The sequence below is a fragment of the Lissotriton vulgaris genome, chromosome 1_1 (assembly GCF_964263255.1).
Source record: "Lissotriton vulgaris chromosome 1_1, aLisVul1.2, whole genome shotgun sequence".
Classification (NCBI taxonomy): domain Eukaryota; kingdom Metazoa; phylum Chordata; class Amphibia; order Caudata; family Salamandridae; genus Lissotriton; species Lissotriton vulgaris.
The window spans coordinates 569,398,326-569,424,200 of NC_141685.1; the positions used below are offsets into that span (position 1 = coordinate 569,398,326).

At 45.7% G+C, this 25,875-nt stretch overlaps 1 protein-coding gene across 2 annotated transcripts in view; it reads left to right on the top strand.

The window, feature by feature from the left end:
• Positions 1–25,875, top strand: part of KYAT3 (kynurenine aminotransferase 3) — a 425,395-nt gene that overhangs the window by 210,019 nt on the left and 189,501 nt on the right. For both annotated transcript variants that reach the window (XM_086953965.1, XM_086953966.1), the window contains 2 exons: positions 6,470–6,614; positions 16,375–16,524. In XM_086953965.1, the coding sequence (XP_086810091.1) occupies positions 6,470–6,614; positions 16,375–16,524 (295 nt within the window). The remainder of the gene's footprint in view (positions 1–6,469; positions 6,615–16,374; positions 16,525–25,875) is intronic.

The window sequence follows — 25,875 nt, forward strand, 5'->3', positions numbered from 1 at the left end:
CATAGCATGGTCATCACTCACTTTCTTCACTCCATCTCTGCCAATGGCTAAAAACAATCTGGGGATGGAGGCGATGCCCATGCGCACTGTAGTCCAGGGGAGGAGCCACCTATCTCGTGATACTTCGAAGACTCTTCCAGGACAACAATGTGCAATCATCCGGACCCAACACTAGGTGGCGGACTATGCACAGATATGAATGTCAGCAGCCCTACATGCCAAGAACAGATGCATACTGGTAAGTAGCATTTGCATTCTCTGCCATTAATAAGATCATAGCATTCCAGAGGCCGACTGTTCTCTGGTGATACCAATAGGCTTTGTCCAAGTTGCTCGGTATGCAACTGAGAGAGTATAGTCCCCGGGTTGACAAAACCCACACAACCATTTTCAGAACTCACTCTAATGGTACTACACTCCAGCTTAGAAGGTAGTAAATATGGCTGCTGAATGAGGAAACTGTCTTGATGAGTTATCAGAATATTGTTAACTTTTGGGAAAGTTATTTTCTTGAGAGTGATGTAGTAGTAGCCTTGCCAATGCCATATGTGTTAAAATCATAACTCCTTATTTTAATTATACTGTTACTTCAACCATATCATCTGGACTTCAGCTTTTACATTATTTGAATAAGCAGATTGTAGGCTACTTTAAAATAAAAAAATCAAACAAAAGGTCAATTTTAAGAATATAAAATATGTACTTTGAAACAGAAAAAATCCAGGAATCACTTGCTAATGTTTTATTATTTGAGAACATTGGAGTTAGGGGTACAGTTAGGGATAATATGTGTGATGTTTTGGGTAACATTAAGGATCTGATAAGGATAGTGTAAGAAGCTGGCCTGGTATATGATGTCTACTAATGTAAGTCCAGACAGCCCTTATGGTGATTTAAGAGGTCTCAGACAACCTTAGAAAGCTATCCAAGTGATCGCTGTGGAGATCAGCCTTCAGGCTTAGTCTTAAAGAAATGTAAAGCAGCTTGTTTTACCAGAATGCAATCTTATAGTATAGAATAAATGAAAGAGAACCACACAAGCTATTTATAAAAATATGTATTTATTATATAATACTCTCTAGTACGTTCCAGTGTCTCCCACCCGGAGCTATACAAAAAGCACACAATCCTATAGCGAAGACATCACAGTAAATAGCACTAATACACAGCAGGCCCCAGGGGGGACCGAAAAATATACTAAAAAGTGGATAAGAACCACGACTTGAGGCAGGACCATGTCGAGAGGATGTAGAATTGCTGGGACCCCAAGGAACCACCAAGGTGAGTAGATAGGGGCCCAATGGGGAAGATGTGCAGTGTGAGTATACAACCGCGTGCTACGTCCAAGTTTATGTGCAAGTTGCAGTTGGATTTTTAAAGATTATTGACCCTTCACAGTGGACCCTGAAGAAACCCAGGGAAAGACAGAAGGTTGGAGAGGCACCCAACCCGTGAATACCGTGGTACCCCACCAGTGAATACCGTGGTACCCAAGTTACCTATACAGTATGTAGTGTGGAAAGAGACTCCCTCCCACAAATGAGTGCGCTCGATTTGCAATGAAACACTCAGGTTTCTTCACCACATTTTTTAAATTTCATCTATGTTTATTCCAACGTTTGTAAATCAAAGTTCCATTTAGTTATCCATACGTTATGGTTTTGTAAAACAGTTCATTAACGGTTATCTTGCCAATGGTCAATACATCTTTAACACCCAATGCATTTCGGGTCCAAAAAGAATAGACCCTTCGTCAGGGGATTGCGACCATCGGGTCTGCGACCATCGGGTCTGCTATACGGAGTGTACCCTCTTGGCGTTCACTCCAAGTTACCTATCCCAGGGAAGCTGGGTGCTTAGGTGTGAAGTGGCGTCGAAAACTGCTGTCAAACTCAATAGGGGACTATAGGAAAGTGCTGCTGCTGGAAGAGAAGAAAGTGTCCGTGGGAATCCAAATGTGAATTCTTGATGAAGAGTACCTGAAAGCAGAAGGGACAGAGTCTGGGTCACTTGAACTGGGTTGCCAGGGGTTCGGTAGACGAATGGCCACAGATGTTGGGTGCTTCAGGATAGATGTCAATGACCTTGACTCTGCGGCTGCGAGGACCAGGCGATGCTGAGGATGACAAGGAGCTGGATACAAGCTGTCCCACGAAGGATGTCGAGTGCTAAGGGGTCGGTGTCCGGCTGGAGCACCAACAGGCCTTGGCAAAAGCAACCCACGCAGGAAGTCGAAGAAAATGCAGGAAGAGGACCAGCAAGGTCCAGGAGACTCACCACAAGCAGGGGTGCTGTCCAGGACTAGAAGGCTGGTACCGGGAACAACGAGAGCCTAACGGAGGGTACTTTCAGTGGGTGGAATCATATCCCCCACACCGGTTACTGGTGTGGGGATATGATTCCAACATGTTTGACACCAAACACAATAGGGTTCGTTACAGCCGTTTTCGAGATGGTCATCGCAAGGTCACGTAATGCCCCTCTATATTAGTATATGGCTGCTTCACTGGCAAACCAGGAGAATGGACTCGGTAGGCTGCAGGGGTGTCCTGCTCATGCAGGGGCACCCTCTCACTTAAAACCAAACACTTAAAACCAAACACACTGCCCTCAGGATTGCAAAGGCCTGCTAGAGAGGTGACTTATAGGTTTTAAGTGCAGTGACCCTTAGATATAGTAAACCTATATCTTAAGTAAGTGGTGCATGTACCAGCCTACACAGTCTGCAATGGCAGGCCTATAGGTCCATTTTGAATGGTCTTTCATAGGTCGCATAATACATGCTGCAGCCCATGGGAGACTTCTGGGGTACCTATGGCCTGGGTACATGGGTTCCAATTACTTGGTACTGACAAGGGTACCCCGCATCCAATCTGGGGTGTACCTAGATACATAGCATAACAGTTTAGGGAGAAAGCAGATAGATTGGGGTCCTGATTAGCAGGATCCTAGTCAGACTAGTCAAAAACAGCATTACATCCAGCAAAAAGTGGGGGTAACCATAAGAAGCAGATCTACAGATGGGTGGAGAGGTAGTGTAGATGTGATAAGAATGAAGTTAAGTAAGGGTATGCATATGTTGGAGGGAGGCATAGGCTTTTTTGAAGCCGTGGACATTTTAATGCAGTGGTATGTAGTTGAAAGTGGTAGAAGTATTGATATTCATTGATCCCTTGATATATATTTTACAAATTATCATGCCTTCTCCATTGTTACACATAGATGTTATGTATTAACATGCTACTAGAGTCAGACAGTTGCTTGAATAGAGTTACACCCAGTCTTCCACAATAAGTGATTGGCGTTCAAAGATGTGGGGTCTCATAACTGATAAAAAAGTTTCACACACCTTCCGCTGCACCCCCATGAAACCTTCACAGTTACTAGTGACACATTGTTTACACGCCCTTCAGTGAGTGAGGAACAGAGAAACGTAACTTTGATATCTCCATATAGCTTGTTGTATGCAGGGTTTCAAACGCAGGCCATGGAGCGATAGTAAACTTTGACTTCAGGCTGGCAGATATGACATGGAGCGAGGTAGTTAGGGGGTCTATGGGTTGTTATTGAAAGTAGGGCGGTGCGACCAGTGCCACCGCACTGGGTGCTGACTTCAGGGTGCGCCGTTTTTTGCAAGTTCATTTGGGTTTTAAAAGCACTTGCTGCCGCGTTCCTTGCCTCCAGCAATTTCCAGGCAACAATACAAATGTCAAGATAACTCTGATGATCAGTCTTCTTCCAAGAGAGAGATCAGAGTTTTGTCTAGTTGACCACGAAGTGCTTATGATGTAAATAGGTAGGTCAGTGGGTTATCTCTTTTCTAAGAGATTTCCTTTGTTTATTAGCAATTAATAAGTTAAAATCCTAATATAGAACAGTAATCTATTATTTGCAGTGTGTATGCAGTTCTTTGATGACAGTTAATAATTCAGAGCATAGATTGATGTTGAAAAAAATGGTTAATTTGGGTAGAAATCGATTCTTATTATTGAAGAGAACCCCCAACTATGGTGTTTCGTTTTCAATTCTGATTCTTTGTGCTTCTCCAGACCAAGCACTCATAAACTATACTGTCTACCAATATGGGTGACATGTCACTCCTACACCTTTTTTTTTTTATTTTTTTTTATTTTTTTTAAGTAATTTTTATTGCAGGTTTACAATACATCTGATATTTCAAAGTAATCATTGCTTTTTCAACCGTCTTTCGTTCTCCCTGCTATTTTGTTCCGTACACAGCCATTTAGCCCACATCCCGGAGGTCGGGCGGCGTTCTGCAGAAGGATATGCCAAATGTCTAGTATCACAGCAATTACGTTCTTTTCATTAGGAAAGTGTGTACTCCTGCTTTTGTAACTGTTCCCCCTCCCCGCCCCCCTCCCCATTGGCTCTTGCCAGAATACTTTTAACTCAACATCCCCCCCATCCCCTCCATCCCTCCTCCCCCTTGATCCCACCATCCACGTAGGAATGCTCCTGTTTGACTGCCTTTATGGGTTTTTCAGGAGCTAGTGCTCATTTAGTCGAGTGGTGTACCTGGTGTGCCCTGGGGGCTGTCAGTGTTTGTATTCGGGGCCTGTTCGTCCTCCTGTAATGTGCTATCTCTCAGTGCCTGCACCATCATTTCCCATGCCGCCGCTGTGTCCATTGCTCTTGTGTCTGGCTTTCTACGGGCTGCTTGGTATCGGATCGTGCTTTCACAAGCTGCCCATTTCAGTAACTCGTTCACCCATCTTCTGTGTGTAGGACCCACCTTCGCCTTCCATACCCTCGTAATTTCTCTCTTGGCTAGAATTAATCCCATATCTATAAATTTACTAGTGGTTTTGTTCTCAGGTGTATGTGGGAACCAGTGCAGTATGCAGGTCGCCATATCAAAGTTCACTGTTCTGTCCGTGACCTCGTTGAGAGTCTCACCAATCGCCTGCCAGTAGTCATGTAGGTCTGGGCAGGACCATAACATATGGTCCAGCTCCGCTCCCTCTAGAGTGCATCGTGGGCATCCCGCCTCGGATACCCCAAAGTATTTCTTAATTTTGTCCAGTATCATGTAGGCTCTATGTAATATGTAAAAGTGAATCTGTTGGAATCTCGCGTTTCTTGTGCTCTTGCGAGCCCGTCGCACTATTTGGGCCCAGGTGGTTTCCGGGATATCCTTGCCGAGATCTACTTCCCACTTGGCTTTTAGCGCCGTGAGTGGCGGTAGGTTCTCCCGTAACATTCTGGAGTATAGGCACGTTACTGCCTTATAAGTCCCGGCCACCATCATTGTATATTGGCAAGCCATGGTGGTAGTTGGTTCCGTCAAGCCCCCTTTCCAGTGTGCCTGGATGGCCCTCGTCACTGCTGGATGTAATAAATAACCTCCTTGCGGAAGGTCATATCGCTCCTGAAGATCCTGGTAGGGTATCAGTGCCCCTTCCCCATATAGGTGCCAATCACTTGTAACTCCGCATCCTCCCACTGCTGTAACTGTGACCAATCTCCCCCATGTGGGAGCGTTGTCACCATCCCTAACGGGATTTCTGGGGCATACAGGTGTTGTGTACCCGCTCGGCGTTGCAATCGGTTCCAACACAGACGGAACATCTGTTCCTCAAGAGTTAGGTATTTCAGGGCAATCTTCTGTTGCAGAGTTATGTACGCTAGTACATGACGTGGCGTACCCCTCTCCCTTTCTTGTTCCGGGCCACGGAACACACTCGCCACTTCTTGTGTGAAGAGCTGCAGTTGAGCTGCGAGGTAATGTCACTCCTACACCTTGTAGTCATCTGGCTTATGTTACATTTCCTATAAGTTAATTTATACATGTATAACTGATTGTCTCTGTGTAATGCGTGTGATGCAAAGTGCTCTGACACCCTACACTGGTATGGGTGACGCTATATAACTAATTAAATGCATCCGAAAGAGAGTAGTTACGGAGACTTGAGGGGCACTGTTAAAAGGTGGTGGCGAGGGAATCCGTGGTGGGGTGGAGGTGGTCACCACCTCCACCATGGATCAGGGCGCGCAAAGAAGCATTGTCGCTCCGGGCACGGCCACGCCACCATCCTAAAGCCGGCCCTGATTGAAAGCTATGCAGATTTGTGTCTATCAAGCATACACCAGCTGATGTCCCAGGGCAGGTATTTACTATGCATTATTTAAAAAAAAAAAATGTGTTTGAAAGAAACCTTTACTTATAAGGAAACCTCAGACTGAGATTTGCCAGTATGACATTTAAAGCACAAACTACGCAGGCGTAGCATATGGCATGCCTTGTGTCCTCTATAAATTAAAGGTAGCATCTTCTTCGGCATTTTATTTCTATCATACATCCGAGGAAATATTCTGTCAAGCAAGGTCAGAGAGCCGTTGAATAATGTATTGAAACTTGCAAATTGTAGAGCATTGTGCTGCAAATGTTAAAATGTCGGAGATCACTAGATGCGCTCAGTGCAGTCTTAAACATTGCCTTTTCTTCCAGGGTTGAATTTACTTCTCTTGCTGCTGACAGCAGCGTTGTGAATCTGGGCCAGGGGTTTCCGGATATATCCCCGCCAAGTTACGTGAAAGAAGGTTTGATGAAAGCCGCATCGGTTGACATGATGAATCAATATACCCGAGGTTTTGTAAGTGATTCATTTTTAATAAAAGTCAATCCTGAAATATGTTGTCGTGTTTCCTACCATTCTTGCTAAATGAATCTTTTAACAATCCTTCACCTGAGTCAAAATGTATCCAACTGTCTCAGCCAGTATGGTTGTTATATGAGGCGTTTATGAAACCTTGCAACATCTGACCCCATAAAATAAATGTGTGGGAAATGCTCCTTCAAGTTTGTAAGAATTTTACTTCACCACTAACGACATATGTACTTTAAAAAAAAACTTTATGGAAAGTTTTACAATATAACATAACACCAGTGTGCATTCCGAAGTCCAACGTTAGAGTTAAACAGACATACGTTATAGTGATGACTGGGCATTGTTTCCCCTTCCAAAGCCTGCATTCTAATACCAAAATATATTGGCATAATGAAGGCACACACATTGGGGGGGGGGGGGGGAGTTTATCTTGGACCGCGTGAAAGGCAGCAGATATTGTCCGCATAAATCAACTGCTCTTGAGCTACACACTGAAAAACATTCCAAGACCTTAGATAAGAATTTGGCAGTGATCGCTCGCAACATTGGAAATACAATCAAGTGATGCACTGTCTCTGGAAGCCTGCTGAGGGTCACACACTCTTGCCACTTTCCCTAGTATGTCAGAATGTGGCAGACCTCGGGTAGATTATAGAGGACTTCAAATTGTGTGCTTGGTAAGCTGGTGCAACAGGCTTCTCTTTGCCTCAAACCATGCTGTGACTGAAGAAAGAAGATGCTTATCACAGATACGCATAAAGTGTGTCTTTGGTGTGTGGATTCAAGGAGCTATGTGAAGGAAATAAATGTGCTCTCTTGCACCTAAAGGTGATCCATGACCGAGAAGCAAAGCTGTATGTTGCATAATATAGGAAGATGTTTTGTTTTGGGTCCATTTTTACTGTAATAACTTTAGAAGTGTTGTTTGTGAATAGGAATTGACTTACTCTTTTGTGGGTAATTGCATGTCCTTCCCTAAACCCCTCTTTAACCCCTCCTTTCACCTCAGTTAGCCCCACTCATTTTGTTGTAAGTATTCCCATCTTTTCAGCCACTCTCCCGCCCACATTTACTACTAAAATGTAGGCATTGTATTCTCCATTTTCCAGCCAATGCCCCTGTCGGTCCCACGTTTACTACTAAAACGTAGGCGTAAATGTGTGGAAATCACACAGTTGGATCAGAGATCTTTGCTCGTAAAAGGAGAGGTGGAGACCTCCGCACATAGGTTAGCGAATATTTTGTAGCACGATTATTACTATTAAATATACTCCAAAATGCAGTTCTTGCTGTCATTTTAAATTTTTCTGATCCGCGTTATTTGTTCAACGGCAGAACTTAAAATCCAAAAACAGTTAACCAGGAACAGGGAAAGACACTGGCGAAGAACTTATGATAGTGAAAATAAGGAAAAATACAAGAAAGCCCTGGCTACTTATAAAGCTATGATAATAGTAGCAAAAAAAGACTTTTTCACACGTCATATAGAAACTGCTAAAAATTCTAGCAAACAGCTATACCACATTGCCAAAACCTTTGCAGGCAATGCCCCGGATCTTAACCCACCCCCATCGCAAGCACTATGTGATGCTTTATCGGAGTTCTTTTTTGCAAAGGTTAATGACATCTATCAAGCCTTCAACTTAGATCAGGCCAGTAGTAGTGCTATTACTTCCATGGTCATTTCCAATTCCACCATGACCTGTTTTAGCCCCCTTACCACTGACCAAATTAAGGGCATAGTAACAACGATTAAAGCTGGCTCAGCCCTCGATCCATGCCCAACTTCCGTACTCGCCACTGTACCAGATACAGTCATTCCCATTATTCCCACAGTCTGTAATATAATTCTGGCATCTGGATCTTACCCTGATTCACTAAAAAATACCTTGGTCAAGCCTCTGCTCAAAAAGCCTGGGTTAGATAAAGGTGAATTAAAAAACTATCGCCCTATAGCAAGCCTCCTTTTTCTAGCCAAGGTCATAGAAAAGGCTATGAACCAGCAGCTATCAGCCTACATAGAAAACAACAATCTGCTAGATGATACGCAGTTCGGTTTCCGCAATCATCATGGCACAGAAACCGCTCTTATCAAAGCAGCTGATGACATAAGAGTCATCCGTGATCAGGGAGGAACTGCTCTGCTAGTTCTCCTAGACCTGTCAGCTGCTTTCGACACGGTTGACCATAAGATCTTGGTCAACCGTGTCGAGAGGATGGGCATTACGCTCACGGCTAGGGACTTACTTGCTTCCTTTCCGGCCAACAGAACTCAGGCGGTCACAGTGGGCCCCTTCCAGTCGGCTGATCTGTCGCTACCGTGTGGGGTACCCCAAGGCTCATCCCTAAGTCCGACACTATTTAATATATATGTGTCGGACCTTGCTAGTGTCATCAAAGCACACGGGATGGGCCTAACCTCATACGCTGACGACACTCAGCTGGTGCTGGCTATAAAGGGCGATGGACAGAGGGTGGCAGAGAGATTCCAAAGTGGGATGATTGCTATCGGCGAGTGGATGGCAAAGAATTGCCTAAAGCTTAACTCCGATAAAACGGAGGTGGTCATCTTTGGTAATCTCTCCCCAGCCTGGTCGGCAACCTGGTGGCCATCGGCCTTAGGCACACCTCCCAGCCCCACGGTCAAAGTTAGAAACCTAGGTGTTACTTTCGACGACCAGCTCAACTTTATGGCCCATGCAAACAAGGTGGCAGCTAACGCCCATTTCAAGCTTAGAATGATAAGAAAAATCACAGCTTATTTACCAGATTCAGCAGCAAAAACATTAGTCACCTCTCTAGTGCTTACATCACTAGACTACTGCAACGGTCTACTGCTCAATGCTCAGTGCAGAGTTACCAAAAAACTACAGACCGTGCAGAATGCTGCTGCTCGCGTTCTGTCAAAAAAACCTAAGTTTGCACCTATTTCGGACACGCTCAAAAGCTACCACTGGCTGTCCATCCACAACAGGGTAAAATTTAAATCTCTGTGTACTGTATATAAATCTCTACAGGATCAAGGACCTCGATTTCTCAAAAATCAACTGATTCCCTACAACCTATCCAGAACTCTCAGATCCACTTCTCTTAATCAACTAGTGGTTCAACGAAGCCGAACAGTCTCTTGGGGCGATCGCCGCTTCTTAATTGCGGCCCCCAGACTTTGGAACACTTTACCTAACCATATAAAAACAAGTCCCACACTTCTTCAGTTCAGAAAAAAACTGAAAACATGGTTATTCAATCAGTAATCCACATCTCCGCATTTCCTGATCATGGTGAGACATTTTGCATTCTTAGCGCCGAGACGCCCAAGGGTAATTGTTCGCGCTCTACAAATGGCATTAATAAATAAATAAATAAACTCTCCCGTTGGGATGAGATTACTAAAAGGACTGACATATGTGGGTTAACCTTCTGTAGGAAGGAAAGTAGGATCTGCTTTCATGCTCACCACCACTTTTGCTAGTGTCATTATGTTTTACTGACTAGTCCGACTGGGATCATGCTAATCAGGAACCCAATCTATGTGCTTTGCCCCTAAATTGGACATGGTGAGCACTTAGTTACACTCCAGACTGGCTCCTGGGGTACCTAGTATATGGTACTAAGGTACCCAGTGCAAGGGTACACCAGGGTTCTCCCATGGGGTGAAGCATGTATTATGCCACCCACGAGAGACCACTCAAATTGTGACTAAAGGCCTGCCGTTGAAGCCTGTGTAAGCTGGTGCCAGCACCATTTCCAACAGATATGTTTCCTGTTATCTGAGGTCACTGCATTTAAAACCTATAAGTCATCCCTGAAGCAGGCCTTTGAATCCTGAAGGCAGGGTGCTCGGTTCTTAAGTGTGAGGGTGACCCTGCATGAGCAGGAAACCACTACGACCCTCGGAGTCCATTCTCCGGATTGTAATTGCATCAGCCATTAAGATACATAGTGGCCATGCGTCATTACGTGATACCTATCTCTAAACTGGCTGTAAAGAACCCTGTTGTGTTTGATATCCATGGTGTGGGAGATATGATTCCATGCACTGTAAAGCTCCTCCGGGAGGCCCTCAGTGCTCCCGGTACCAGTCTGCTACACCCGAACAGCAAACTATGGCTGCTGCTGACCAGAGACATGATTCTGCCCTCCGGCTGCTGAGCCAAGCTCAAGGAGGAGAAGGCAGTACAATAGGTTTCCTGTCACAGGGAGGTTTGACCACCTTCCAGACAGGACTTGGTGTATTGGGACATGGTGGGGGCGCTTGCCAGCGTCACAAGACTTCTATGAGGGGCACATTTGGGGCCCTCCGTGCATACTCAAGTTGAAACCAGTTCATGGAGCCGTTGGCTCCCACTCCGGCGTGAAACTGAACAAAGGACATGGGAGCATCCTCCCCACTGTCCATCCCCTCCTGTGGGAGGGACCCCTGAATTGTCCCAACCCTCTCATTAGGGTACTTAAGGGCTTACCTGTGGGTGGGACCCGAGATTCGTCGTGGGACAAGATTCAGATCTAAAACCACTTCAACCGTCTGGGCACTCTGGACTTCGCTTTGGGAACCGAGACCACAAATGGGAATACTCGTGCTGCTCCTGGTCCTGTCGTCTTGCAGGTCTTCTACAACATCTGTGCCTGTGCTCCATACATGTTTTTCACAAGGCCTGTGGACATCCAAGACACCCAAAGGAATCCTCCTTGGAGTGAAGAAGTCACTCCCCTGCATCTGCAGACACCGCACCGAAGCTGACTGGTCTGCTGTTCCTAAGCTCCTACAGACTCCGAAAGGTTCTGCAACACAGGTGGTGGTTCTGCAACTCCCTCAAGGCCTGCCATCACTTGGGTGGTCCCTTGGCTCCCAGATTCCATTATATCTTCTGGGTCTAGTCTTTGTATTTTTGCTACTTACACGTTCTGTTCCCAAAGTATTGTGTGTATTGTTGTTATATCTCCGGGTAGGAGATATTGCAATGTTTTAGTGAGTGTCTATAATAAATACATCTTTTTTATAACTACACTGTGTGGTTCTTTTTCACTTAACCTATATCATAAGATTTAGTACTGGTAAAAACAAGCTGCTTTACACTTCTTCTGGACTAAGCCTGAAGGCTGCTCTCCACAGCTACCTCTTAAAGAGCTTTCCAAGGTTGCCTAAGACCACTAAAATCACCGTCAGGGTTGTCTGGATTAGTGCAGGGTGCTACACTTACATAAGTGAGCACTATATACTAAGCCAGCCTCCTACACCCATCACATTTCCTGCATTTTTCTTGTCACTTCTTCCCTCTAAAGAGAAGAGGTTTCATCAGTTAGACCCAACTAGAGGTCTCCTCCTCTCCATAGAGCAGTAACCAGCTTTTGTGGGATTTGCTGGTGCTAAAAATGGTAAGGAGGTACAGAAAGAAACACTATCCGGATTGATCATTCTGAGCATGGAAACTAGCAATGCCCTGACCAAGAGGAAATCCCACTGTGGCATACGGGCTCATTACACCAGATCCAGGGATTTATCAGCGGCAATGGTAAGTGGTGTTCCTGTCCTAGACCTCTGCAAGGCTGCAATATGGGAATACGTGCATACTTTTTTAAAGTACTACTGCCTCACAGTCTGGTCCACAGAGAGGCCCATTATGTCTGCTCAGTCCTGCAGGACTTTTTGTTGTGTGCCTATTTCTCAGACACTCCACCTTTTGAAGATACTGCTTGTGTTTTTTTTTCTAAGCTGAAGAATCTGCTATTAGAAGTTTCCCCATCCACCAGAAACATTGTTACAGAAGATAAGCAACTTGTTCTTTATTAACATCCCTGAGTGCTTAGGAAAACCTTGATACCAGTGTGACCAGCTACGCTTATGACTCTAGCTTCACCAAGGTCATCCTGAAATTGAGTGTAGATTCTAGACCCAGCCGAGCTTTGTGTTTTCTCTGCACTTCTTAATTTAAATTTAAAAAAATCATATTTCTGATTCTGTTAATTGAGCTTTGACCATTTATGTGTCATTTTGGCTTTTAAAGTGTTTGTTCTCCTTTTTACTAACTTGCTTTGGAATTTTATTATTTGGGTTCTTGACTTTAATATTACTTCTTCAAAACTCATTGAACCTGCATTTTGCCTTGCACAGCTAGATTGCATTTATTTATGGGCAAGAATTACTACTCACAGCCATGCTACTGCTCAATACTTCTTCGATACAAATAAACAGTGGTCCTAAACCTATTCCTTTACTAATTGACGAAATCAATCTTCATTCATTAATTCAAATGTTCAAGAGCATTTCAACTGAATCTGCTCCAATCTACAAGTATAGCTAATGATTTTTGGAAAAAACACAGCAGCCACTACAACAAGAACGGAGTAACAATGTATTTAATTCATTGTCTCATGTTTTTAAATTCATTTTACACAATATTTCATTGCTTCAGAGATAAAAGGCTGCCCAAAGGGGCGTGCAGAAGAGAGTGATCAGAGAGTGTTCAGTGAATAAAGAAAAGGAAAAGAAAATCCAAAGTAATAATCATAACATATTCACATTAATTTTTATTCAATAACGGTGTTTCAGTTTTGCCGTATTGAGTCTACCTGGCCAAACACAATTATTTAGTACCCACTACATTCAAAACAATATAAAAAGACATCCATGTCCTTAGTGTGCACTTTGTAATGTCAAGAAACAGGTCCAAGGTAGGAATATTAGCGTTGACGTTTCGACTCGACTTAGGGCCAACTGGTCATTTAAACCTGGGGCATGCGAGTCTTCATCAGGACAAAGAGGGGTGGCAACCAAGGGTTGTCGATGACCCTACAAAAGATAGAGGGGACATTACCCAGTTGTAGTGGCATTAACAAATCATTCAAAGAACTCAAACAAAGGGAGCCACAAGCTAACCCTAAAGCGGGGAGCCAACGAGGTATGTGTCCTCAATCAGCGATATATAATTATACTCCTGTAAGACAGAATTGTACAAAACGTATGGACTTGATCAGCTATAAATCTATCTCATCCGTCCATACTAAGGTGTATGAGCACCGAAGGTCAAATTGTTACCTTACTCATAGATGATTCTATCATCAGGTGAAAAGTAGGCACAATATTCCATACAGCACCGGTACCAGGGTGGAGATACCTAGGAAATTAACAATAACAACAGGCATCATAAGTCCACTGGCCTGAGTCAACATGGGTCAGGGGAAAGCCATTCACTGGCGTAAGACTATTACCTTAGTTGATTCTATAGTCTTGGTTACACCCTGTGCTCCTGTCACCAACGTTCAGGCAGCTGTGTAAACATAAAAAGCTGAGACCTGTGGCGGACACGAGAGACGTGGGACCTCAACTCCTGGACATCCTGCATTTTTGCTACTGCACCTACTTCTCGAAGAATCCTGTTGTTTTGCGTTGGGGTATTTGAAGCCCCTGCCAAGAGCACCTTTTGCACCGAAGCTCAGAGGCCCACACTCCACGAGTGTCCCGTGGGCCTGCTTTGTACATTTCAGCTCAACGCGTCTTCGCAGTTCCTAGTCCGTTGGCTAGTGAGCCCCCACGAAGACCAATCTTCACTTTCTTTAGCTTTCCTGGTTGCTACAGGCTTGCTCCTACTCCTCTCCAAAGGACGAGTTCCTCAGACCTTACTGGTCTGCACCGAAGCGTATCTCGACATCTTGCAGGGATTGCGTTTGCCAAGGCGTGTTGGGTCCAATCCGGATACCGACACCGCAGTCAACTAGACACTTCGTGGGACAGCTCGAATCCAGCTCCAGGTCGTCGTCTGCGCCTTCTGGTCCTTGTGGCTGAAGAGACCAGCTTCACCTTCTCACCTGAAATCACCCAACATCGTCTGGAATCTTCCTATCGCCATCCTGGTCACTGGCTAGTGACCCAGACTCTGTCTCCTCCGCTTTCAGGTTCTTCACATCTCCGATCCACCCTTGGATTCACCTGGACACTTTTCCTCTGGTCGCCTGCAGCACTTCTTCGCAACTTTCCTTTGGAATTGACGATGAAACCCGACACCAAGAGACACCTATGCACCCGGCTTTCCTGGGTGGGGTAACATGAGTACTCAGGTGCTCCTGTGGGTCTTGACTCTCGAGTGTCCTAGTCTAAAAGGGTTTCATCGTAGTTCACCTAGAAGTGCCCTTAAATTGTACATTTTTAACTTGTTCGTTCTCCATAGAAAGTCAATGGTAAGCCGCGGCTGTGTTCAGACACTGCACATGTCTCCCGTGGGCCTCCTACATCCTAAACTTTGGTGGTTCTAGGCAGCCCCAGCAAATCCACTGGCCCTAGGTCTGCTTTTTAACCCACTCGTGGTTCTTATACCACTATTTAAGTATATGGTTTGTGAGGCCCCTAGGGCATAACTTATACTGAGCAACTTATCGTATGCTAATTAAGTTCCTTGTATTGTACTTTTACCTCTGACCTCATAAAGAGTCCAGAGGGGTTGTGTTTAGAATAAATACATATATATTTGATATATACCTTGTGTGGTGTGCTTTCATTTGATCATTCAAGAGATTATAATTGGTAAAACAACTTGCTTAACTCATCTCCAAGTCTTAGCCTGAAGGCTACTCTCCACAGCTAACACTAGGGTAGCTTTCTATAAGGTTGACTTTATAACCTACCATCAATAAGGGTCGTTTGGACTGGTGCAGGTTGCCCACTCGAATAGTGGACATCATATACCAGGCCAGCTTCTCACACATAGCTCCTTCCACTGTATTACCACACGCCAAATGTAGAGGCCTAGTAAAGATGCAAACAAATGGTCATGAGAGAGCCTGGGGAGTGATGAGTTAATTCAGTGGCTCGTTCCTATGGATTTACTGTTGTATAGGCCAAAGTATGCATGTCATCTTTTGGGAATAGCAATGTTTAACTTGGTGCTTGCGTTGCCCCATTTTTTCCCCACTTGCCTTTAACTCCAGGACTGGCATGGCAGGGGGAATAATGTTTGTGTGGCGTGCCAGGGGAGGCCTCCTTGAAAGAGAATTGAAACTCAACGTTTAGTTTTAGTTTTCCAAAATAATACCAACTGTTTAAGATTCCATGTGTTTAACAGCCTCTAACAAGCAACAAAAGGTACATATGTAAAACATTTATTTAGCAGCTTTTCTTGATTTGTGTTTTTTTTGCTTCCTTTACTAGCTCATACTTACAAGGAGCCAGATGTACACATCTTTATTTTCTGGCTACAAGCACTGCGGTTCGGCCACTTCAAAGAAGCTACTTATTATTTCCAAAAACATTTTAGGTTTCAATAAAGTTTTACTGACTCCTGAAATGGGTATAGAAATGGATAATTGAACCAACAATTAGCTCTACACCTATTAGACTGCCATATTAAAGGCCAAGTTGTTTAGAAACAGTTTCTAAAGTACTCCGAGGTTATATTAAGATGTGATGGCCTTCTCACCTGTGAGAGCTGAAGCCTGAATTCACCTTGGTCACAAATTGCGACCTCGTTTTGCTACCACAAACTTGATACATTTTGCCCAAGATGCGTTTCTGTTTCTGATAACTTGCTGGTCTGTGGAATTATTGCTTATTAGGCATCCTGAGTATTCCAGCCAATAAGAGGGCACGTCTTCAAGAAAATAACACATATATAACTATGTTCTGAGCTGTAGAGAATAAGTATACTCCCAGTAAATTGTATGTGAGAAATTGAGCTGACTAGTGTGAAGCTATTTTTGTATTTAATCAGCTATGTCTCCTTGTTTGTTAAATGTGTGTTTCTCTTTTGCACAGGGACACCCACGCTTAGTGAAAGCTTTGTCTCAAGTATATGGTAAAGTTTGTGGCAGAGAGATTGATCCATACAAAGAAATTCTTGTGACAGTCGGTGCTTATGGATCCCTTTTTAATTCAATACAGGGGCTCATTGAAGAAGGCGATGAAGTAAGTCCCATTGAGTTGTGTCTCCTATTGAAATAACTGAGTGCATTAAAATGTAGCATTAGAAGAAAAAAAAGCACATTACTTTGATCTGTCATACTAGCAAAATGCAAAGTTGGTAGACCGTTTTGATTTTCGTTAACACTGAATAAAATAAAACTATTAGTCAACCTTAACATTGTATCTTAAACCTCACTGGTCGAGTTCGCTAAATTTTTCTCTTGTTTCAATACTGTAGAAATTGCATTTCTTAAAATTCAGATATGCCCCAACTAACATCTTGCATCTTATTTATTAGATACTGCTATGTTTTTGAGACTTGCATGCAAAATGCCACCTTTTCTTGACACATTTTTTAATTAAAAATAAGTATGTGCCAGGTTGTCAGGTAATTGGGTTGGAGGTACTGTTTAGCACTTAGTGTGGTCTATGTGCGGGGAAACAGTAATTTGAAGATGCTCTTGCCAAGTGCCTTCCAGTAAAGGAAATGATGCTGGTCATCATGGAGCTCTGTCGCTGACTGGATTCGGGCTATGAACACGTGGAGGACATACTGCATGACAGTGTGCTGGGAGTGAACTATGCTTCATAGCAGGCCACAAAGTCATTCATGAATAGAGAGAGAGTGGCCATCTTGTACCCTCCATTATAATTTTTCTCTTGGTTCACTGTTCGTCTTAGGAAATCGTGCTACAATTTGACTGCAGCCAGGACCTGGCTACAAGGATATAGAATGTCGATGCCCAAGACCTGCTGCTTTCTAACTGATTGTGCTATGGGCAGTTTGGATTACAGAGAAGTACCCTGAATTCTTGTGTTGTTAAAAATAAACCTTTGAAAAATTCCTTAAATCTTATTTGAACTATAACACTGGGTTTCAATTATCTAAACTTTGAGAGACTTGGGAGTTGTATTGCCTACTAAAATTCTCTATGCAGGAATGGGAAGGGTTCTTAAGAGGACACTTAAAAATGTATTCATATTCATTATTGTTGTGCGAAAGAGACCTACATGACGCTTACTTCCATATTCTCGTCCTTCAGGCCCACAGTTGTTTCCTGGGGTTCACAGTGGGCTAGGCGCATTTTCAGTTTGTAGTGCTCCCTTTTGACCTCACCGGCACCCCTAGGGTGTTGACGAAAGTGATGATGGTGGTAACATTGGAGGTAGGGTGACCTCAATCTTCCCCTTCCTTGCGGTCTGGTTGCTAAAGACGGGCTCGCTCCAGGGGCATGGCCAAGAGAGTCATCATGGCGGACGCGTCTGCCTGAAGCTCCGATCGGTGGCCCGAGATTCGGCAACAATCGGTACCGGTGGATTCTGCAAAATGACCTGGGAAGAAGCTGATGACTCAAGTCGCCGATAATTGCCAGGATCGCATGACCTGAGCGGATATCGGGAGCTAAAGAATCAGCAGGCAAGCCGGGGATCGAATCAAAATGGCGGCACCCGAAGTCTGCTAAACGACTTTGGGACGGGGGCAGCCTGCGGCACTGCAAGAGATCCCACATCCGTGCCTAACAGAGTTTGCCAGCGAATGGGAACCAAATGAAACTGTCCGCTAATTCCAAGTGGCAGCAATGGCAAGAACACCAGAGGTGAGCGCGAGTGGGGGAGACAGAGAAGATTTCCAATCGTGCGCGCACACTGTCGCGCGGCACTCGCACAATCAGGTGCAGCCGCTACACAATCGGAGACACCAGGGGAAGGACCCCCCAATCGCTGGTAGATCGCCTAATAGATCAACTGGATAAAGGAAATAACACATATACGAACATAGCATCCTCAGCGATCAGCGCCAGGTCTCGAGGTGCAAAGGTTCAAGGGGGAAGGAGCGACGTCCCGGGGGGAGGGGGGGGGGGGGGGGTGGAGGATCAAAAAGGAGGGGGGCACCACGAAGGAAACAGACAGCAGGCAGTAATTAAACTCCCCCCCCACCCAGCCCCCTGGGAGGGGGAGAGTCAAACAGAAGGGGCCCGAGCAGAAACCCCCAAGCATAAGCTGGAACACGTGAACACGCAAAGTGGGCCCGACGTGTAACTGCAAGAGGCTCCCATTGACATCGCATAATACAAGGCCACAAGAGATTGGAAAGTAAAGCAGACAAATAGAATCACGACCTCGTTGAGGACAAATCACTCCAAACAATAAAACGCAGAGGGAAATCCTCCATACAGAACAGAGCCCGATAACAGCAGGACAGACAACCACTGAAAATAATTAAGGGACCCAACACAAGACCCAGGGAACTGACACGCCGCCCAGACACGAACGATCCGGACCAGACAAAAAGTCACCCCCACACACCCTAAAGATGGGTAGGTACCGTGCAACTGGGAATTCAGACACCAGTCCACACAAGACAATCAGGGCAGAAGAGGAAGCAAGGGCGTCAATGTCGGACAAGCTAGACAAAGTGTTGGCGGCCATTGAGGATTTAAGATTTAAGAGTCACGATGGACAGGTTCGGAGCGTTGGTCACTGACCTCAACATGCTCAGAGAGGACCACCGGAAATTGGCAGATAAGGTAACAAACCCTTCAGATCATAGAACCCCAAGTCAAGGCACAGCAGGAAACGTTGAAAGACCTACAAAAAACGCATTCAGGCCCTCGAAGAAAAAACTGATTATTTGGAGAGCCGCTCACGGCGGAGCAACATTTGAGCGATAAACCTCCCAGAGGAAGCAGAAGGCCTTGACCTGATTGAATATGTAGAGACATGGTTTAAATCATTCATCACGGAGTCGAAACGGACTCTCTACTTCTCGGTGGAAGGGGCGCATCGAGTCCCAGCACGAAAACCATCCCCAGGGCTCGTACCCAGGCCTCTGTTGCTGATAGAGACCAGGATGCAGTACTCAGAGCCGCCAGACAACAAGGACCCATTTGAGTGGAAGACAAAGTTATGCTATACCCAGATTACTCCCCGGCGGTGCAACAACAACATGCTTAATTTCTGGAGGTCAAACACATGATACGGCAAAAGGCAGACCAGTACTCTGTTTTTCCCGGTGCGCATTAACATTATACGTGACGGCCACACCAACTTTTTCACAGTCCCAAAGTACGCCTACGACTGGGCAGAACAACATCTGCAAAATGTGGCACCCCAGGAAAATGCACGTGGAGGCCCCGAGGCAAACACAGACAACCGGAAAGACTTACACAATCACAGACTGAGCCGCGAAAAGGGGCAACATCGAGGGGCCCTCCAGACCTTGAACAAATAATTGCGGAGCACCAGAAGGCCTTGCAGGTGGCAGTAGAGCTGGGCCCAACTATAGGAAGTTCGGACGGTGAAAGAGGCCCCCTTATCTTTTCCTCAGAAGAAGAAGTTAGTGACACTAACACCTCCTAGGAGGGTTCGTTTACCCCACCAGAGGTGACCCTACAAACAGCAGACACATTCATCTGAATGACTAGTAATGTTAAGTTATAGTCCCCAACACACCACATACTCCCCTCACCACACCGAGAATTAATGTTCCATGCTCACGCCCACCAACAGCCTGGTGTGCACCATATTCGAAACACACAGATGCTAATTGGGGCGATGGGAAAAATGATTGCAGGAGCCACCAGCACCATGCTTATAACACTAGCCAACATGGGCTACATAGACCTTGCACAGTAGTAGCTAGAAACCACGACCCCCTCTTACAATGCACTAAAGTATTTATAAAATGCTCAGTTTCAACGTACTGCCCCGCGTGATAAGTCCTCAAAGTGGGCACTGTGTCCCATTGTTACGTTCAATCCTTTCCCCCGAGAGCACAGCGCAACCTCTCCCAGAAAAGCACTACAGGCGGGAGGCACTCCAATACGACACTAGCCATCATTACAACAGGGAAATGCCAGGCATCACTAAACGTCTGGGGTATGGAGTGCTAGATCTCACAGATATTGCAACCTGGTTAACAAGACTATAACCAAGGACATCAGTTTCATAACGTTAAACGTCAGAGGCATGCATACACCCAGCAAAAGATATGCCATTTATTCTATACCAAACGACAACACGCACAGGTATTCTTACTGCAGGAGACACACCTAACTGCACGAGAGCTGGAGCGATTACGTAATAGATGGCCAGGAACCATATGTGCCACAACATACTCTGCCTATTCGAGGGGGGCATTGACTTGGATCAGGCCGTGGACCCCTTTTCGGGAACGTAGGACGGTGGACAAAGACAGGAGGTATTCACTGCTGTATGAACTCCCGATACTCCTAGTCAGTATATACGCCCCAAACACTGACCAGTAAAAATTTCTGGGAGCATCTCACAGAGATTTCTAGCTCAATATACCTCCATACCATGGATATAAGGTGGTGACTATAATTGCGTGTTAAATCTCACCCCCCACTAGTACACCCTCCTGCTCACAGACAGGCAGAGTGTTTTCAATCATGGGTCTTGCACTGGGCACGTACAGAAGCATGGAGAGCGCGACACCCGCACACTAAACTTTACTCGTTCCATTCCATCCCACACAATCTATGGGTGAGACTAGACCGGTTTCTCTGCTCCACAACGATAGTCCCCAGGTTACAATCCTCTGATTACCTGGGCTGTGTTATCTTAGACCATGACGCACACATCCTAACCATCGGATGGGAACATCCTCACCCTCCAGTGCCCACCTGGAGACTACCGCATGAGTGCCTGACTGACAAAGGCTAGCAGGGACAAAGTATACAGGAATACTTTGCCAAAAATTCAGGGACAGCAATGTCCAAATTACTGGAGTGGGGTGTGTTCAAGGTGGTGGCCCAGGGGGGATGCATTAGTTAAAAAGTGGGGGTCAGGAGAACATTGGAACTCATGTTAACAGAGGTTGATACCACATTAGCTACCCTGACAAAAGAAGCAGACTCGAACATAGCAACCCTGACTCATGTGGCAGAAGCGAAAACAACATATGCAGCAGCCATAGTAGATTTGCGCTGATATAACTTCAAGGCATACATGGCTAGGACACACAAAGAGGGAAATAGAACAGGGACACTCCTGGACTGGCTAGCCCGACAGGGCACAGAGGTCAAACCAGTCACTGAAATATTAGACCCTGCCGGAAACCCAGTTTACTCACAAACAGGAATATTGCAGATCTTCCTGAACTACTACACCAGGGTATATAGTAATCCATCACAGAACATGCACAGAGCAGCGAAACAATTCCTGGACTTGCTTGTCCTACCAAAAATCTCAAAAGCAGATCAAACCTCTCTGAGATTCAATAAACAGACATAACCCCAAGCTATTTGAGCCCTAGTAGGAAATAAAGCCCCTGGAATGGATGGCTTTCTCCTGGAATACTAACCACCTTTTCCACACTACTGATACCCCGCCTCGTAGAAATGTTTGCAGAAGCACTAAACAGGGGGAAGCTCCCGGGATCCCTTAGGGAATCCACTGTGGTGGTATTCCCAAAACCAAATCGAGACCCAAAGCTGCTTGCCTCATAAAAGCCCATTACATTGCTGACAGCGGACTGTAAGATCTTGGGGAAGATACTAGCAGATCCCAACACACAAATCCTTCCACCACTGATCCACCCGGATCAATGTGGTTTTGTCCTGGGTAGGAACACTTCCCAAAACATACGCCGTCTATTCCACACACAAGAGAGTGAGAACCACACATCCCAGAGCTGCCTGCCTCATCATAGAACTGGAGAAAGCATTTGATACCCTCACTTGGCCGTACCTCTTTACTGTCCTACAATGGGAAGGGATAGGCCCCATCCTACTTGCATACACGCGACTCTTATACACTAAACACGAATACGGATGTGGCAATACATATCAGCTCCTTTTCGGGTGGATAGAGGCACAAGACATGGTTGCCCACTCTACCCCCTACTATTCACCCTGGCGGTAGAGCCATTAGCAATTCACCAGCGTAAAGAGGGAGAAGCCTGGGGTATCCCCATAGCAGGCACTAAACATAGTGTGTTGATATATGCAGACGAACTACTATTATATGTACGGGGCATCGCAACAGATCTGACCACAATATGGACAATACTCGCAGAATTTGCGGAGGTGTCAGGACTCAGGGTAAACTGGGGTAAGTCCATAATTTATCCACTAAGCCCAGATCTTACCCCCGACCATCAACATAGGGAGACAAGATCTCGCCTGGAGCGAGAGCGCCTCCCCCCATAATCAGGGGGCCGGTTATTCCAATTCCCCACTGACATATTCAAGGGCAATCATCGCAAAGCACTGGCAGGGATAAGAGCAGCAGTGGGCTTCTGAAAAATCTTTCCCTTGCCCCCAATAGGACAAGTGGCCCTGGTTATAATGATTATATTGCCCCGACTACTCAACCATTTCACCAACCACCTGGTTGTCCACATCTTCCGGGACTTAGATTCTCTGATCTGGGGTACAGGCACACACGCAGGGTCGCACTGGCCAAACTGCAATTACCCACCGATCAGGGCGGCCTGGGGGCCCTGTCTTTTGAAGCATACTAGCTGCACAACTCCAGTGGCTCTCATACTGGACAGCAGGGTACCACACAGGGGAAACCAACTTGGAGACAGGACCTATACCGTTACCGGAGATCCGTTGCTTGCTTCTACCCGGCACTAAACCTAGACGGACAAATCCGTTACAGGGGTCAACAGCCCACACATGTATGCAGAGGATACACCACCTGTCCATAGGGAAACCCCTCTACTCCCCACTGTTACCTCTAATAGGACTGCCCAGATGAGAGACATACTACATGACTCGCATGCTACAGGCATGGACAAACCACTCCCTTTCTGAGATGGAATCCCTTTTTTAAGATGGACAACTACTCCCATTCATCCAGATATGGTTCTCCCTGACCCCGGGCAATTCCTGCTTCCTAGACAGCTCGTCGCCAGTTCCTACCAATATTGCGACTTAACAGAAGGGGAACCCACAACACACCCGGTCATACATACTATCCTCCATTTGGGAGAGGGTTAACACTTATTCACCTGGCTATACAATGCCATTCAGGAACTCATAAACAAACCACTAAACACATTGTGACAGCCATGGGACGACGATATCGGGGGCCCATTACACAACAGGAAATGGGAAAATGCAATTGAGTACCCAAAGAAAGTGTCCCGCAATGCACGCTTTAAAAACATAGTTTTACATGTTACATAGGGCATACCTAACACCAGCATGCCTCCAGCTGTATTACCCGGACACACAGTTCCTATGTCCCGATGCCAAACACCAGGTTCAGATTTTCAGCACATGTTTTGGAACTGTCCCACAATACAACTCTACTGGAACTTCATACACGAGACTCTGCAGGAAATTACAGGCCTATCAGAAATAAACACATGGGAGGCCTTCGCACTTGGAGTATTCCGGCGACAGAAACAACATAAGGTGCAAATAAGCTTTGCGTCATTGGCAGTACTGTTAGCTAAGAGAGGAATAGCTATGCACTGGCGTTTCCCGACAGGCCTTCCAGCGGCGGCATGGGTGGGAGCGGTGAACAAATGGGGAGCAGCAGCAGAAGATGTGATTAGAAATGAAGAAGTGAGAGGAATATGCAAACACCACATATCCATGGAGTGGACTCTACTCCTGCACCACTTTAAACAACAGACAACCCACAATGAATCCCCCACACCAGCGTTTCTCAAACTGTGGTCCACGGACCCCCAGGGGACCGTGAGACATTCCCAGGGTGTCTGCAGGACTCCAGTGCCTGTCGTCGTCGTGAAAAATGAAACACCCATGAGTCCTCACAGCACACAAGAGCTGTGAATGTTGGTGCAGGGGAGGTGAGACCACAACAATGCAATCGGGAGGCAGGGGCAGCGAATGGGCAGTCAGGGGGCGGGGCGGCAGGGGGCACAGCGGCTGGGAAAACAAGTGGAACAGAAGGCAAAAGGGGCACAAAAACAAGGAAAAAACGAGTGGCACAGAAGGCAGAAGGGCATAAAAAAACGAGTGGACAGAGGAGGGCACAAAAAACGAGGGAAAAACCATTGGAACAGAGGGCAGAAAGGCACAAAAAACGAGTGGAACAGGGCAGAAGGGCACAAAAAATGAGGGAAAAACGAGTGGAACAGAGGGCAGAAAGGCACAAAAAACAAGGGAAAAACGAGTGGAACAGAGGGCAGAAAGGCACAAAGAACGAGTGGAACAGAGGACAGAAGGGCACAAAAACGAGGGAAAACTAGGGAAAACGAGTGGAACAGAGGGCAGAAAGGCACAAAAACGAGTGGAACAGGGCAGAAAGGCACAAAAAACTAGGGAAAAACGAGTGAAACAGAGAGCAGAAAGGCACAAAAAACGAGTGGAACAGAGGGCAGAAAGGCACAAAAAACGAGGGGAGCAGAGGGCAGAAAGGCAAAAAAACGAGGGAAAAACGAGTGGAACAGAAGGCAAAATGGGCACAAAAACAACGGAAAAACAAGTGGCACAGAGGGCTGAAGGGCACAAAAACAAGAAATATAGGGGCAGCCAAGAACCGAAGGCAGAACTGGCAGAGAGGCACAGGGGCAGCGAGGGGAACAGAAGGGAAAACCGGGCAGAGACACGGGGCAGCGAGGGGTACAGAAGGAAAGACTGGGCAGAGAGAGCACGGGGACAGCGAGGGGAACAGATGGATGAAAAAGGGGCACAGACCACGTACAGGCAGCGGGGGAAGACAGACAACAGCAGTCACAGACACAACAATGAAAATACAGGCAATACAATAAAAGTAATAAAGCGTTGAAAGGCACATGTGTATAGGTTACCTTTACTTGGCAGGCAGGTACAAATAGATGCAGCTAGGATCAGCAGTAGGATTTTCATGCTGCAGTCTGATTGCTCACTTTCCACAAGCCCTTGGGTGAATTATGTGTGCTGTCAAGCTTTCATATTCAGACATATCAAGCTCTTATTCTGTGTAGCCTTTGCAGTTTGTTGTTGACAAGGGACGGGGCAGTGGGCATCCTAACAGGAGAGGGTCATGCGAGGCCTCTCTGAAATATGCCTTAACTGCACTGCTCACCCCTTGGTGGTAAAATGTCGTTCTGCTGTCTGTGACTCAAGATTATGTGTAACAGAGGTTTATGGTAATTGGCATAGCATTGTTCCATGATCTCGCTGAAACAATATGCCTCCTGTGCAGATACCTTCCTGCCATCTCTTGCACTTCCATGATGAACTCCTAATAGAGACCTTGAGTTTGCTCTGTACACTGGACTCATCGCTTTGTGCACTATCTTGTTAGAATTTTCATAATATTCGTTGCTCCTTGGGGCATGTCTTTATTATAAAATTCTTCATAATTGTATAATATTTTAGACCTTCTTAAACTGTGAATAGGTAAAATTGCCCATAATTCACAATC